This window comes from Natator depressus, chromosome 1 (assembly GCF_965152275.1).
Source record: "Natator depressus isolate rNatDep1 chromosome 1, rNatDep2.hap1, whole genome shotgun sequence".
Lineage (NCBI taxonomy): Eukaryota > Metazoa > Chordata > Testudines > Cheloniidae > Natator > Natator depressus.
This window is the reverse complement of record NC_134234.1, coordinates 208,088,594-208,105,012: the sequence shown is the minus strand read 5'-3', so window position 1 is coordinate 208,105,012 and position 16,419 is coordinate 208,088,594. Positions and strand designations below refer to the sequence as shown.

Here is a 16,419-nt window from a genome sequence, read left to right as displayed (position 1 = left end):
CCTTCAAATATCTGAAGATGACATTCACCTCTATGCCCATCGTCACATGTCCTGACCCAAATCAGCCATTCATTCTGAAAACCGACACCGTCACCTGGAGGGGAGGCTGTCCCAAACACAGGGCCTCAACCAAGAATTTCATCCCTGTGAGTTTCAGAGTAACAGCCGTGTTAGTCTGTATTCGCAAAAAGAAAAGGAGTACTTGTGGCACCTTAGAGACTAACCAATTTATTTGAGCATAAGCTTTCGTGAGCTACAGCTCACTTCATCCTGTGAGTATTATTCCCACAATCTCTCTTGCTAAGCACAATTATGACATTTCAAACAAAGAGCTACTTGCCATCAAAGTGGCTTTTGAGACCTGGAGGCATTAACTAGAAAGAGCCAGACACCCTGTTCGGGTATTCACTGACCACGATAATTTAGAATACCTGTGCTCTGCTAAAGCCCTAACCCAACCACAGCTAAGCTGGGCTGTCTTCTTTTCAAGGTTTGATTTTACTATCACCTACCTCCCTGGATCCTGTAACAGGAAGGCAGATGTTCTGTTCCACAAAGGGGAATATGCCACTGATCCTAAGGTACCCAATGAAGAGCCTCCCTGCATCTGGAAACTACTTCCTCAGGGGATCACTATATCTGAGATATTTGTGACCATACATTCTTCCCTACCAGATGACCCCTTTGCCCAGACACTCCTAACTTCCAGCGCTGAACCACAGGGCAACTTCATACACAAGGATCGACTCCTCCTCATTTATAGGCGTACCTAGTCCCTGAGGGACACCCCCACTTGGAGCCCCTACATATTTGTCATGATGTCCCCTGGGCCAGACACTTCAGCCAGGCAAAGACCACTCTCTGGCATGTTGATTGTTCTGGTTGCCAAAACTGTGATCCAATATTCAGGCCTATGCCAGGTTTTATGATACCTGGGGCTGTAACAAAGTGCCCTGGGCTGAACCAAACCCTTTGGGATGTTAATACCCACCAAGACCCCCTTATGTCCTTGGTCCAATATTACGACAGACTTCACTGTCGAGTTACCAAAATCTGAGGGATGCCATACTGACAATAAAGGGTTCACTGATGAAGATGGTGCACTTTGTTCCCTACTTATATCTTCCCACCACTGAGGACGCTGTTCACCTCCTCATCACCCATGCGTTCCGCCTCCCGGACCACATCACCTTAGTCTGGGGGTCCTGGTTTGTATCTCGGTTTTTGCGGAGGTGTTCTGCCTGTTAGCAGCGTATCCCCAAGCTGACGGCCCATCAGATTGAACTGCTAGTAGAACAACATGTCGATGCTTCACAAACCACCACCAAAATGACTGGGCCTTATTGATTCCTCCCATGGAATTCGCATACAACAATGCAAACCAGGTCTCTACCAAGATGAGTCTGTTTTTTGCTAATTATGGTTTCCACTCCTGTTTCTGTCTTGCACTGCCCACAGCCACCTCAGTTCCTGCAGCCTCAGACCTGATTAATCAAATCCGAGGAACACAAGAAGAGTTGGAACAAACCCTAGAGATAGCCAAGGCAGCATACAGACATCATGCTAACCAGCACCTTCAGGTGCAGTAGGACAGAAGGTATGGCTATCAGCCGGACACCTCAAGATGGGCAGACTGTCCCCTTTGAACTAGGACACAGATGAAACATCTCCCCACACAGAGGCTTTTGATTCCTGTTTTCAGTTGTTGCCTTTTCATCTGTCCCAAATAGCTGCAGTTCCAACCTATTACCAATAGGTGTCACCTGGCTAACCAGTTTGAGGCCTGCTCATGGCTTCCACCCATGTTAACTTGACAGGGAGAGTGATTGAAATTCCTTGCACAACTTCTCCTTCTGGGAGTTATTTTGGATGGCACAGGGTATGGGGTGGGACATGACACCCCAGCACTGACTTGTACCTCAGATACCCTTCAGACTCCCTCTCTAGAATTTGGTGGCTAGGAGAGCATTCTGGGTATATAAACACATGCATAACCAGTGAGCTACTGCCTGCAGTGAACTTCCTCTGACAGTGCCATGAGGAAAGTCTATTGGATAGGAGTAGCATGTGTAAGTGTATGTTGGGGGGTGAGCCACTTCTCCCCACCTCACCATTTCCTTCTTAACCTTTGCTTGCTGCTCGTTTTATTATTCTTTCCTCCACTTTCTAGAACCCCATGCAGTATAGAATCATAGAAATGCAGGACTGGAAGGGATCTTGATAGGCCATCTAGTCCAGTCCCCTGCACTGAGGTAGGACCAAATTTTATCTAGACCAGTGTTTCCCAAACTTGGGACGCCGCTTGGTCAGGGAAAGCCCCTGGCAGGCCAGGCCCGTTTGTTTACCTGCCACGTCCGCAGATCGGCCTGCAGCGACGAACCACAGCCAGTGGGAGCCGCGATCAGCTGAACCTGCGGATGTGGCAGGTAAACAAACGGGCCCGGCCCGCCAGGGGCTTTCCCTGAACAAGTGGCGTCCCAACTTTGGGAAACACTGATCTAGATCATCCCTGACAGGTGTTTGTCTAACCTGTTCTTTAAAAACTTCTAATGACAGAGATTATACAACCTCCCTAGGTAATTTGTTCCAGCGTTTAACTACCCTTACAGTTAGGAAGTTTTTCCTAAAGTCTAACCTAAATCTTCCTTGCTGCAATTTAAGTTCATTGCTTCTTGTCCTGTCTCCAGTGGAAAATAATAGTTTATCACCCTCCTCTTTAGAACAACCTTTCACATACTTGAAGACTGTTATCGTGTCCCCTGTATGTTCCTGTCTCCCAGGAAGTAACACACAGAGAGAAATTTCAGGCTCAGCCAGGGGACTCAGGTTTGAAATAGATTTTAATTGAGTTTAGAGTTCTGTTTTGTCTCTTTTCCTCAGTTGAGGGTGGATTGTCCAGAGGACAAAGCAGATATGATAGATAGGAACAGGGGGTGAAGGAGAGAGAGAGCTACAGACAGGGAGACAGCGAGAATGAGATCCAGGGAAGCAGCCAAGGATATATATATGTGTGTGTGTGTGTGTGCGTGTGTGTGCTTTTCCACACCCACATACCACAACGCACTGACCCACATACCACAACAACACTTCACGGAACAAATGACCCAGAGAGTCATAACATGCACACACAAACCAAGTGACACACAGCAGTGAAACTCAATGGTAAGTGCAGACAAACACAGCTCAACACAAAACTCAAAGTCAACCACACAGATTCCAGCACACTTCAGCACAGACACACCTGGGGCAAAAGGACATTTGGAGATCAGCAGAGATACACACAACACACTGACACAAACACCCACCCACCCACCCAGCAAACAGCCATTGACAACACACAGAGTCAAACACAACTACACATGCAGATTCACACTGACCAGCACAGCACACAAAGGGAAATGCACACAACCTGACACCACACAAACTCAGACACACATCTGCTCACCACACACACAACAAAAACACCAGCAAATATGCTCGTGTAATCTAATACCCGAACAGAATGACTGGAACAGACCCACACACTGAGAGAAAATACCTCCGGCGCATAATCAGACACGCTCACAATACCCATCAGCAGGAGACAAAAGGAAAGTCTCATTCTTATCTTTCCCTTGGTTAATTCCAGCTAGGGAGACCTGCACTCAGGGATTTGAGGAGAGAGGAGACCAGCTGGTGGAGTGGAAAAAGGCGAGAGAGGCGGGGGGCATGGTGCGGGAAAGGTGGCTTCAGAGTCTGTGCATTGGGAATTGGCTGAGGAGTTGCAGTGCGCCATGGGCAGTGTTCAAAGGACACTTGGGTTACGAAAGTTGTGTCCAGCGAAGCGAGCTTCATCCCCAAGCTCTTCCTCAATCCTACCAGAGAAAGAAAGAGAGGTTGTGCAACTCAGAGCCTCAACACGAGGGACTGTCCTGGGCATGGAGAGCAAGTACAACACAGCGAGTCATACAGGAGCTTGGAATGGGGCAGAGCAGGAAAACAGGCCACTGTAAGTGCGGTGACTGCACTGACAGAAGCATCATGTCTTGGAGTAGGGAGAGACAAGTCAGCTCTGGGGTGACCGCACCTAGGGTACTGCACTCAGGTCTGGGATCCTTCTTGGTACCAGGGAGCCATGCCCATGCTGGCATCCTTAGTCCTGGAGACTCCCTCTCTCCCTGCACTGTCAGTTCCTCCCTCCCCAGAGAGTCTGTCCGCTAGTGGAGCCAGAGAGACATTCCCGCCTTTGCAATCTCAGCCCCAGACCACTCACCTCATGAGCTGGTTGTATTTGGCCAGTCGCTCAGACCTGCAGGGGGCTCCTGTCTTTATCTGTAAAATATTCACCACAAAGAACAGTGTGAGACACTCCCCCTCTCCCCATACACCAGCCGTCCCGCATGGGACCCGGAGTGTGCTCTGAGAGGTAGGAGGGGGATTCATGCTCTATGTTAATTCAGTGCCAGTCTTCACCTCCCCTCTTCCTCCCTGAAGCTCTCCAGGGCCTGGATTTTAGCTTAGCTGATACGTACCTGCCCAGTACACAGGCCCACAACCAGGTCAGCAATGAAGGTGTCTTCAGTCTCCCCAGATCGGTGACTCACCATCACTCCCCAGCCATTCTCCTGGGCCAACTTACAGCTGCAGAGAGAAATTAAGTAAATGAATCATCATCCTTCTTGGATGATGCTGGGTATGGGATGGGACCTGCTGGGGATGGGACCCTGACACCCACACTCCCAGTAACGGTCCTGGGGGCTTTTACCCCTGGTGATGGGGACCAAGGCTTTGTCTAAACAAAACAAAAATGATTAGGGGTCTAGAGCACATGACTTATGAAGAGAGGCTGAGGGAGCTGGGATTGTTTAGTCTGCAGAAGAGAAGAATGAGGGGGGATTTGATAGCTGCTTTCAACTACCTGAAAGGGGGTTCCAAAGAGGATGGCTCTAGACTGTTCTCAATGGTAGCAGATGACAGAACGAGGAGTAATGGTCTCAAGTTGCAATGGGGGAGGTTTAGATTGGATATTAGGAAAAACTTTTTCACTAAGAGGGTGGTGAAACACTGGAATGCGTTACCTAGGGAGGTGGTAGAATCTCCTTCCTTAGAGGTTTTTAAGGTCAGGCTTGACAAAGCCCTGGCTGGGATGATTTAACTGGGAATTGGTCCTGCTTCGAGCAGGGGGTTGGACTAGATGACCTTCTGGGGTCCCTTCCAACCCTGATATTCTATGATTCTATGATTAAACACAAAAACTGCACTGATTTCACTAATCGGTGTAGAAAGTGCTGTAGTTAGATTGGTGCTGGGAGCAGGTGGCTGGTTGGACTCACGCTTGAATGGCTTCAGTAACTGATCCAATCTGGTTGACTTTGAGCAGGAGGCAGTTGCAGGCTTTTTCCTCAACAGCTCGCTCGATGCGCTTGGGGTTGGTCACTGTCAGGTCATCCCCCACAATCTGAATCCCCACATTGGCTGTGAACTTGGACCAGGCCTCCCAGTCATCCTGATCAAAGGGATCCTCAATGGAGACCACTGCAGAGACAGGGGAAGATGGGTGAGTTAAAGCTGCCCCACTTCCCAATCCACAAAGCATAGCAGCTCACCTGGGTAATCGCGAACAAAGCTTTGGTAGAGGTCACCCAGCTCATCGGCAGAAATGTAGCGGCTGGGGTCATCAGGGGATTTGAAGTCCAAGTCGTATTTGCCATCGCGGTAGAACTCAGATGCTGCCACGTCCATGCCAATGACAATCTTCTCAGTGTAGCCGGCTTTGTCGATGGCTTCCTTGAGAAGTTCCAGAGCTGGGATGGGGAGAGAGACAGAATGAGATTCAGCCACTGCTAGTCTGTTTTGGAAAAACTCCTTCCAAACCCCAGATATTCAACTGCCTGAGGGGCAGGACAACTAAGAGTGGTCAGGAAGGAATGGTCCCTCTCTTGTAAGACCCTGCCTGGGGAAAGGGGGACAGCAGACTATCCAGGAGTTTGCAGTGGGACAGAACACAGGGTGGGTACGTAAGTTGGGGCTGAATATCCCAAGGTCTCATGTTCCAGAGCAGAAAGGGGATAGTCCCTCTCTGTGTGGCTCTGGGGAGACCCCATCTGGCATGCTGAGCCCAGCTATGGGCTCCTTACTCCCAGAACAAGAGTAACAAGCTGTGGGAACTGGAGGGGTGAAGTTCTGGGAACTGATTCAAAGAGCAAAGCCCAGCTGAGCAACGCCACGACCGAGGGGGAAGGACATGAGAATTGTCTGCTAGTGTGTGAGGGGTGTAAGGCCTAGAGGGAAGGTGTTGATTAGGGGGACTGGAAATGGGGAGAGACTAAGCCAAAGGAAAGGAGCTGTCTTCCGAGGCTGAGGGATCTGTGAGCCAGGGGAGCTGCTGCACCAAGGACAGGGCGGGGACCCAGCACCTGGGGAACTAGGAATCATGTGTCCTGGGGAATTGATGGGGTGGGGGATTGTGAGCCTGCCCTGAGCCTCAGCATGGGGGCTTTGCTCCCTTCTCTTGGTGTCTCTCACCTTCACTGTTCTCCAGGATGTTGGGGGCGAAGCCGCCCTCATCACCCACATTGGTGGCATCCTTCCCATACTTTTCCTTGATGACGCTCTTGAGGTTATGGTAGACCTCGGCTCCAATGCGCATGGCATCCCGGAAGCTTTCAGCCCCCACAGGCAGGATCATGAACTCCTGCATGGCCAGCTTGTTCCCTGCATGGGAGCCTCCATTGATCACATTGAAGGCCTGGAAAAGTCGAGAAAGAAGCAGGGGGTGAAACTGGCAATATCCCAGCCCAGTACCAGAGGGGCCCTCTGCTGAGTGGGTGCTTGAAGTCCCCATGTTCCCACAGTCCTGGCCTCCCCTCTCGCCTCCCCAGTCAAGTTCTCTAAGTCTGTTTGCAAGTGGACTTTGAAGCTAGGGATGGAAGGTTCTTACGGGCACTGGCAGGATGAGGTCGGCGTTCCCAGCCAGGTCAGCGATATGTCGATATAGGGGCACATCCTTCTCTGCAGCACCTGCCTTGCACACAGCCAGAGAGACCCCCAGGATGGCATTGGCTCCAAATTTAGCTGTGGACATTCCAAAATCAGGGAGGAATGAATTCTCCAAACATCCTCAGGCCTGTCATGCAGCCCCCTGCTATTCCAGTGCTGGGCTCCCCACCCAGCTCTGCCAATGCCCCTCAGTCCTGTCCTACAGCCCCCTGCTATTCCAGCCCTGGGCTTCCCACACAGCCCTGCCAGTGTCATAGAATCATAGAATAACAGGGTTGGAAGGGACCTCAGGAGGTCATCTAGTCCAACCTCCTGCTCAAAGCAGGACCAATCCCCAACTAAATCATCCCAGCCAGGGCTTTGTCAAGCCTGACCTTAAAAACCTCAAAGGAAGGAGATTCCACCACCTCCCTAGGTAACGCATTCCAGTGCTTCACCACCCTCCTAGTGAAAAAGTTTTTCCTAATATCCAACCTAAACCTCCCCCAGTCCCCTGGGACTCTGCAGCCCCCTGGTATTCCAGTGCTGGGCTCCCCACACAACTCTGCCAGTGCCCCTCAGTCCTGCCCTGCAGTATCACCCCACGCTCCTCTACATTTCTATTTCCCATGCCAAAGGAGAGGGGAATTACATTTATTTTCTGTCCCGTCCATCTCTAGCATGAGGTTGTCTATCTTCTCTTGATCCACCACAGAGAAGCCCTGCAAGAAGACACATCTGCTAAGAAGGGAAGGTGTGGAAAAAAGCTCAGCTCAGGGAGGGCGGTGTGTGTAACTGTATAGCACTTCTGTAGCACACAGATTCAGTATACATCACAATCACACCTCTGCTCTGGTTGTGAGGAACTGGCTCTGTGGCTGGGCCATTAGATTTGCCACCTCTAAGGTACAAAAAAAAGGGATATCCGGGGAGATCCTGAGCCCATAAAACTGGCCAGTTGGCAGTGTGTATTGAGCCTCCTTACAGATTTCCCAGGCCAGCTACCTCAAAAAAGGGATGATCCTGAGTAAACCCAGACAGTGGCTGCCCTATGGCCATAAAGTACTGTCACTAGCTGATGAGGCCATGGAACACGTCATGGGAAATTCCAGCTTCCGCACAAACAAAATCCACAGGCCAAAGCATTGTGAATGCCAGGCTGGCTGGGGGAGGATGAGACGAATGGGAATAGGAATGGAGGATTTGGATGAGGAATGAGCAGTGCTCCAAGAGGCGCATGTGCGAAAGAGGGAGAGAGTCTTACAATGAGGGGCAGCTGGAGAGGTGCCAGATCAGATGGTAACTGGGGCACCGGGGAGGGCCGTATGGAATAAAACCCCATCCACCCAGTGGAGCAGAGACCTGTCGCTTGCACACGCACACACACACACATGCCCACGCACACAAGGGCCTGTGAGGGTGTGTGCCTGGAGTCACAGGGAACAGCAATCTGCCAACCCAGTTGGTGAAATGAAGAGAGAGACAGAGGCAGAAAGAGATTAGAAAGCAAGAGAATAAAATAAACCTCCCAGAAAGGAGATTAAAGGGAAATCCTTACAGAGCCGAGGAGAGCTGGGGCAATAGTGCTGTTGATATGATCCACGGCCTGTAGGACCCCTAGAGAAGGGAAGAGACAGAGACAGCGAGTGAGACAAAGAAAGAGACAGAGACAGACAGAGATTCAAGGCCTAATTCTCCACTCAGTCACACCAGCTTTATATTCTTGTGACTCCACTGAGGTCAGTGGAATTATACCAGCTCAAAACAGGGAGTGCTGAGTGCAGAATCAGGCCCTGAGAGGACACACATGCACGTACACAGCACTGGGGCTACAAAGTTGCCTGAGACTGTTCAGCGAGGGTGAGCAGGAGCTGAACTGTCCCCACCTTTTCCGAGGAATCGGAACTTGTCATGGTCTCGCAGCTCCAGAGCTTCGTAGATGCCAGTGGAAGCGCCGCTGGGAACTGCAGCACGGAACATGCCTGAGAGAAAGCAAAACACACGTGTGAAAAGAGAGGAAAGAAGAAAGAAAAAGGGAAGCTTCTAAGCCCCTGCTCACTTCTTTTTTGCCTATCCTTCTCAATGTAACTTACAGCCCATGAGCTGTTTGGGTAGTGGCATTACCCCACAATATAGGTGGGGAAGCTGTGTCACAAGGAGGGGAAAGGACTCTCCCAAGGTCACACAGTGAGACAGTTGCAGAGCCACATAGAGAACCCAGGTGTCCTGACTCCCAGCTCCTCCCTGGGGTACACCCACTATATCCTACTCCATCTCAGAACTAGAGCTAGAACCCAGGGGGCCTGTTCCTCAGTCTCATACTCAAACACCTTAGTCTCCACCCCTTCTAGGGGAGTCTGAGTTTGAAGGGTAGTTGATGGGTAATATCTCCTTTTTTGATATTTCATTGAATAAAGAAGTGAATGAAACATTCAGCTCTAGAAGCGGACAGAAACCTGACACAAACATACATACACATGGATATGTGCACAGATATGAACACACAGGAGTACTTGCACATGCATGCATATAAATCTACATTATCAATCTATAAACATGCAAGGCCCATGACTATGCACGTGCCTGAAGATACAGCTAGACTCTATAAATACCTACTAGACAGAGAAACACAACTCTGTGACATTGTACAGACATGGAGGCACACATGCGTGCATTAACATACTCACAGACAGGTAGCTGTTACTGTATACACAGATGCACAAAGCATCACGTACAAACAGAAATCAGCAGTTTTATTTCAGTTTCCAGTGAGTATTTCACTCTGGTGCTCATGTACTAGCTCAACACTGTTTGGACTGTAAACCTGCTGGAGGCTAATGAATATTTATGCTGCAGAGCATGCACACATTCACTAGAGAAATCACACACACACCCCTACCTAGAGATCCTGCCACAAATTCTGATCCTTCAGCTCCAAAACCACAGGCCTCTCCTGCCTCAGCTAACAGAAGATCTCTCAGAGGACATGAATTTATGGGAGGTGCCTTTTCCTCTCTGGGAGCGCAGTGACAGACACACATGTGCACTCACTACACACTCATCAGCACAAACTCATCCACGCATTCACTCATTTGATAAGGTTACAAGTTTGGGACCCAACTTCTCTTAGTTGTAAATTCATCAGCAGGAATTAAGTGGTCAAGGTCCCGGGTGTTGCAAGAAGGTGCCTGGCTGCTGAAGAAACAAAGCTTATCCAGATTGTGGGTGCTATTTCCTACCTGGCTGCCACAGGACTGAACTAATTCCACTGCCTCCCAGTGCTGGACAGTCCAGAAATGCGCAGTCTCCTCCCACCTTGTCACACATACCTTTTTCTGTGTACAAATCCACCTCAACGGTGGGGTTCCCACGGGAATCCAGGATCTCCCGGGCATGGATCTTTTCAATGGACATGGTGATCCTGGTCTTTCCTGCAAAAGAGTTGGAGATGGGCAGTGGGGGGAGGAGAAGCAAGGAAAGAGGCTTAATTCTGGGTTTCTCCATCGCAGAGGCCTCACATCCTATCTGGGATTCAGAGCTCAGCTCTGGGCCCTTCATTCCCAGAAAGACAGTGACAGGCAGGAGGGGACTCAGGCTATGTCTGAGTTCCCTTGGAGCTCCGGGTGCAATTCCCAGTTCACAGAGACATGCTCAGGCTTGTGCATTAAAAATAGTGGTGTAGCAAGGGCAGTGGCGAGCAGCAGCACAGGCTAGCCGACCTAAGTTTGCAGGTTTGTTCTTGGCCTGGCTAGTCCAGGCCATCACTCGCGACTGCTCACCCTACCATGGCCACACTGCTATTTTTAGCACATTAGCTCGAGCAGAGCTGGCATGTGTGTATCTACCCGAGCTGGGAATCTGCCCCAAGTGTAGATGCAACATTGGAGACAAGCCAGAGGAACGCTTCTGGGGCCACAGGGGTTGGGTTCTGGGGACAGGTGGGCTAAACCCACCTGGCTCCAGGAAGCCATGGCTAAGGGAAGGACATGTGAACTGCTGGCAAATGCCCAAAGCTGTGATTCCTCAGGGGAGGGGGTTGTTTAGGGCAAGACTGTCCAACCTTTTCAGCCTGAAGTCTGAACACATTGCAGAATGGTCAGGGGGCCACAACCAATCTCTGCCATGTTCTGCTCCTTTCATGCTCAGGCAGCACAAGGGAGCTGCCCTGCCCCAGCAGGTGTAGAGTTGGCATAGCTGGTGCCTACATCCAGAGGCGAAAGTAAGCCGGTACGCCATACTGGGGCAGCCCGGCTTCCCCAGAGAGCAATTTAAAGAGCCTAGGGCTCCCACCAGTGGCTGGAGCCCCAGGCCCTTTATATTGCTTCCAGAGCCCTGCTGCTGGAGCCCTGGGGTAGTGGCTGTGGGGCTCCAGCAGCTATTTAAAGAGCCCAGGGCTCCTCTGTTTCTACCACCCCAGCCCTTTAAATAGCCGCCAGAGCCCCGCCGCCGCTACTCCTATGCTTGGGGGGCTATTTAAAGGACTGGGGCGGTAGAAGCAGGGGAGCTGCGGGCTCTTTAAATAGCCCGCAGAGCCCCAGGCTGCTGCTGCTGCCCTTGTGGGGGAGGGGAGGGGAGGAGAAGGGGGGGCACTTACCTTACGGGGTGGGCTTGGGCTGGCTCTGACCCCCCCTCAGCCCCGCCCCTTCCGCCCTAGGCCCCGCCCCCTTCCTGGGTCCAGAGCTGGCCCCAGCATACGGGTAAATCAGTCGACTTACTTTCACCCCTGCCTACATCTCCCTCCACAGAGGCCCTGGCACCAGGGGAGGCATGCCAGGATGCGGGGGAGAGGCATGGCTGGAGCATGCTGGAGTTATCTCCAGCTGATATATAGTCTCTTGGGAGCCAGCCAGCCCCCAGGCTGCTCTAACCAAGACTGGGACAGAGAATCAAGTCACTGTAATTGGTCAGTAGTTCTCAGCTTCTCCTTTTCCCCACTCCTGGGCTGCCTATGCTGGCTGTGAGGGAGGGAGCCACCTATCACTCTCCTGCTGTCCCCGTGGCTCGCACAGCCTGGTAGGCAATGGAGCAACCAGAACTCCCCTCCTCCATCCGCTGCAAGGCAGTAGGCAAGCAGCCAGGGAAAGCCTAACGGCTGCTGTGTGCTCCCAGCTCAGAGTAGAATTGCTAATGGGGCTGCAGGTGAAGCAGTGGGAGGCAGCTCTCTCTTCCTTCTAGATCCTGGTTTCTAGTGGTGGGGCTGATCCAGACACTGCAGTTTTAAATCGCAGGGCACAGCTCAGGGAGCACCTTTGCCATTACAATTCCAATATGCTGTTCTATCCCACGGTCACCCTTGAGGATCACGTTTCAAAGCCTCAAGGTCCACAGGTTGCACACCTTTGCTTTGGGGGGGAGGGGGAGGAAAGGGTGAGACTGAGACAAGGCAAAGGAACACAGGAATCAGGGCCCTAGCATGGAGGGGTCTGTGAGCCCAGGGAGCCGTCTCCCCGAGGGAAGGGCCTGGATCCCCAGCATTAGGGAAAGTGGGTGCTAAGGAGCCCCAGGAATGGACTAAGGGGAACGCTCTTGTCTTGCAGCCTGGGGGGAGGGAAGAGGGGTATGGGGCTGGTCCCAGCTTTTAAATCTTTAGTTCTGTATATAAGTCATGCTAATGAGTGTGGTGGGAGGGGGAGGATGGAGGTCTCTTGTATTGCGAGGGTTGGGAGATGAGGTGGTTTGAAGATTCAGTCATAGCTAACCAAGTTCCGGAGCAGAGCAGCTTTGAAGGCCACTCGCCTGCTGTATCATGCTCTTTGGGTGTTCAGAGAAGCCCTTGCCCCGTCCCAGCTCCCCTTCCCCACAATCTGAGGCCCATGTGTCTTGTCACCCAACTGCCACCCATCTATTGGCTGCCAGAGAAGGTGCCTAGCAATAACTCTAGGGAGTGGTACCCTATGGCAGGGGATAGGGGAATTCAATACACCATTCTCCCCCCCACAAGCCATAGCCCCTTGAATCCCCCCAGCTCCTATTGCTTCCCTTCTCTGCTCCTCCTTATTGCTTCCTCTCTCCTCCCTCTTTCCTTCATCACCCCTCCCCTCCTCTCTTGTTCACATAGGTTCAGTCCCCCTCCCCCATCCCCCAGCGGTAACCAGTTCTGAGTGGGGATATTAAACCCAATCCGAAGCTGAGACCAGGGAAAACTCAATTCTCAGTTGGTGAGCCCTGCAAAGCCTTCGCGCAGGGGACAAATGCCTAGTACAAGGCACAGTGGGATGGGGTGGGCAGAGATTTACACCTCACCAGGGTCTGTGTGCAGTGCCTGTGGCAGAGGGAGCAGAGGGGAGCCCAGGCGCAGCCCGTACTGGGGGCAGGAGCTGGTCTCAAGCCCATTCTCCTGGTGTCTGGAAATCACAATGTTATTACAGAAAACTTCTCCAATGCTGGGAAATCTCAGCCAGTGAAGCTGAGAGTCTCTAGAGCCATGCAGGGCTGTTCTCCCCCTTACAACTCCCTTCACAGCCACCGTCTGGGCTGGCATCCCCATCAGCTGCCCTAGCAGCTGCTCTGCAAGCAGAATTTTTCACGCAGTCTGTCAGACCCCACAGGCGCTTCCCCCATGGTAGTGCCCTGCGTGTGTGGGTTTCCCTCATGGCAGTGCCCTGGCAGTAGTCTAGCAGGCAGCATAAAGGAGGGAGGGGGCAAGGAGGGACAGACCGCACAAGTGTGAGTTTCCCCACAGTGGAGCCCTGATGATGACACATGAACTGGACTAAGCATTTCCCAATCCCTCAGCAGCAACATTGCCAGCTTCATTCCAGACTGTCCATTTTCCTCTTCTAGACAATCCTGCCAAAGGCCACAGAGCAGCTGGCTCAAGGACAGGAAAGGAACTAGACCTCAGCCATGCTGCATCCCCATGGCCTCATCACTCTCTCTGTTCCTCTTTCCTCTCCCCTCTGCACCGTTCCTTCCTTGCTTCTCTCTGTCTCTCACTGTCCAGTTCTCCACCTCCAAGGCCCCAGATGGAGGAAGAGCCGCACTGGAACTCACTGGCTGCAGCAGTGCTGTCCTGAAAGGTCAGGGACGGATAAGCTGGAATAACAGATTGGAACAGAGCCACAGCCTGGAACTCATATGCAGCTGAAGAAGAAGGGGGCAGCCATCAGGCTGAAGGGTGCACAGGCCCTTGGGAGAGGCAGGCTGAATAGTTTCCACAAGGAGCCATCACACAGTGCTCGGATAGGGACTGGTGGCCGATGGAATGGGCAACGTTGGCAGGAGGTTTGCGCTGCTGTAGTTCCCCCAGGTTGGCACTGCTTCAGGGAAGTTCACACTGCCAGGGCATGGTGTTGTAGAAGGTAACCTGGCTGCATCCCCCCATCCTCCCCAGTCCTCAACCTGCTGCAGTCCTCCACAACAAAGCACTGGTAGGGCACTGCTGTAAGGCAGCTGGCACTGCTGCAATTCCCCCAGGCTCAGCACTGCTCCTAGGAAGCTCACACTGCTGCAGTGCTGTGGCTGCTGCAGTTAGTACTTGCTTGGCGGCCATCTCTTCCCATCATTGCCCCCCAGCGGGGTGTGGGGCTGTGAACTACATGATGTCGAACAAGGCAATTCTCCTCCCTCCCCCTGGGAGGCAGCTCTGTGATGCTGCCAACGCCCTGCTAGACTAGGAAACCAGCGTGATCCCAGAGTTCAGCAAAGCTGGTCCCTCCTCCATGAATGATGCTCACCAACATCTCAGATTAGTCCCCCTCCTAGCATCAAGCTCTTTCAGAGACATCAGAAATCAGCTGCCCCCAAGTAAGCCTCTAAGCCACAGCATCTCCCTTGAGTGCCCTTGGGAACAGAACCTACCTCTGGTGGTTGAGCCCTCCCCAGATAAATACCCCATGGAGAGGCACAGCTGTGTTGTCCTGCAGCTTTGTGATGTAGCACAGGTAAGGGCAGGACAGGGGGGATTGCATGACATTAAAATAAGAAGGAAAGGAGAGAAGCAGAGGAGGGAGAATGCAGGGGGAGGGGAGAGCAGGAGGAGGAAGTGAGGGGAGTCTAGCTAGTTTATTTGCCTCTCTGCCTGGTCCCTTTCTCCAAGGACCCAAATGCTGGGGGTGCTGGGGGCCCCCCAGGATGGGGAGTGTAGAGATGCACAAGGGGGATGTTGGATGTGAGGGGGGCACTTACCTTTCTAAGGCAGGTGTGAGCAAGAGACTGAGAAAGTGCTGCTGGAAGGAGGAGGAGGAGGAGGAGGAGGATGGAGCTGAGGAAAGATGCAGGAGCAGGACCTCAAGGGGAGATGATGTGTCCTCTAAGCCAACAGCGGCAGCAGCAGCAGGATGGAGACGCCCCTGATAGGGCCGAGACAGCAGCATGTGACCCAGAGCTGCAATGAGTCAGGATTTAGAAGAAGCTTTGCAAACAGCACGTAGGGGATGGAGAGAGTGAGCCAGAGACACAGGAGGAGAGGAGAGGAGAGGAGCGGGGCAGAGAGGGGCCCAGGATAATTCACAGCTTCACTCACTCCAGATTCATTAATTTTTTTTATTCAAAGCAGAAAATATTACAGGAGCTTCAGGCTCCACAATTCACACTGCACAAACCTTAACTGTCCCTCCTTCTCCTTGGGCCTGCGAGGAGCAGAGCCTGTGCTGCACTGACTCCAGTAGAGCTGCATTCTTTTGGACAGCATAGGGGGGTGTCTGACACCAGCCTCTCCCAGGAGAGACAGGGAGTGTGGGCAAAGGAAAGGTCTCTAAGGGCCAAATACATGGAGACGTAGAACACTGGTCCTGCTCCCTGGCCAACCTACTCCTGCTGTGGCCCCCACAGAGTTCTGAGGGACTCTACAGGCAGCTGGAGGGTCACTCAGTTACTTCTCCTTGGGCAGATTCCTCCATTTCCTGAGGGAAAAGAAGAAAAGTGAGAGGTTAACAAGGATGGTTCCAGATGTTTCTTTCTTCCCCCCTTGTGGGGTAGGTGGCTCTATAATTGTTCTAACTGGTTTCTCAATGCTGACCCTTTTATTACCGAAAGGGTCACATGCCTCCGGCCATTTTTTTATGGCCGATGTGAGGCAGCATGTTTCAGAGGGTGTTTCACACACTGTACTCTCTCCTGGGACTCTACTTTAGGCTTTCTTTTCCCCCTTAATCTGAAGAAAAGACACTCAGACTGAAAATTGCTAGTCTTTCTCCTTTCCGAGGCTCTTCCCACCTCCTTACCCTCACTTCCTCTGCTCTAACCTGTTCCTCATCCCGGCGTCGCTGCCGTGTCTCCTCGGCCTCTGCCCGCTCATCTTCCTCAAAGAAATCCTTGTCAAGACGCTCAAGACGGGGAAGCAGCACCAGAGCCTCCATCCGGTATTCACCTTCATCAGAACAGGGATTGTCCATCAGCACCAGTGCCCGCAGCATGGGCAGAACCTGCAGCTTTGCCATCTCCTGAAGGTTCAAAATCCCATTCCCGCTGCAGAGGGGTGGGGGAGAAAAACAGGGAGAGAGAATAACTCTATTTATTGAG

General features: G+C 52.0%; 2 protein-coding genes across 4 annotated transcripts in view; both read right to left on the bottom strand.

The window, feature by feature from the left end:
- Window positions 1-3,357: 3,357 nt before the first annotated feature.
- ENO2 (enolase 2) lies at window positions 3,358-15,242 on the bottom strand. Its single transcript, XM_074934130.1, has 12 exons — window positions 15,085-15,242; window positions 10,287-10,388; window positions 8,844-8,939; window positions 8,516-8,574; window positions 7,610-7,679; window positions 6,920-7,053; window positions 6,505-6,727; window positions 5,586-5,783; window positions 5,313-5,514; window positions 4,512-4,620; window positions 4,253-4,311; window positions 3,358-3,854 (listed from the first exon to the last, which is right to left on the bottom strand). The coding sequence occupies exons 2-12, from the start codon at window positions 10,369-10,371 to the stop codon at window positions 3,785-3,787; spliced, it is 1,305 nt and encodes a 434-aa protein (XP_074790231.1). The 5' UTR covers window positions 10,372-10,388; window positions 15,085-15,242; the 3' UTR covers window positions 3,358-3,784.
- A 208-nt stretch (window positions 15,243-15,450) lies between these two features.
- LRRC23 (leucine rich repeat containing 23) overlaps window positions 15,451-16,419 on the bottom strand; it is a 32,183-nt gene continuing 31,214 nt past the window's right edge. Inside the window, exons 7-8 of one of the 3 annotated variants that reach the window (XM_074934151.1) lie at window positions 16,143-16,365; window positions 15,451-15,800 (exon numbers count right to left, since the gene is read on the bottom strand). In XM_074934151.1, coding sequence (XP_074790252.1) covers window positions 15,762-15,800; window positions 16,143-16,365 — 262 coding nt within the window. In that variant the 3' untranslated portion in view covers window positions 15,451-15,761. The remainder of the gene's footprint in view (window positions 15,801-16,142; window positions 16,366-16,419) is intronic. The other 2 variants (XM_074934143.1, XM_074934162.1) reach the window with 2 other exon arrangements.

Bases quoted from the DNA above. Each gene is read 5' to 3' on its own strand.
- ENO2 (XM_074934130.1), bottom strand. From the start codon at position 10,371: ATGTCCATTGAAAAGATCCATGCCCGGGAGATCCTGGATTCCCGTGGG. The intron at 7,680-8,515 runs GTAAGGATTTCC...GTCTTCTTGCAG, and splicing joins CCCCAGCTCTCCTCGGCTCT to GGCTTCTCTGTGGTGGATCA. The intron at 5,515-5,585 runs GTGAGCTGCTAT...CTGTCTCTGCAG, and splicing joins CTTTGTTCGCGATTACCCAG to TGGTCTCCATTGAGGATCCC.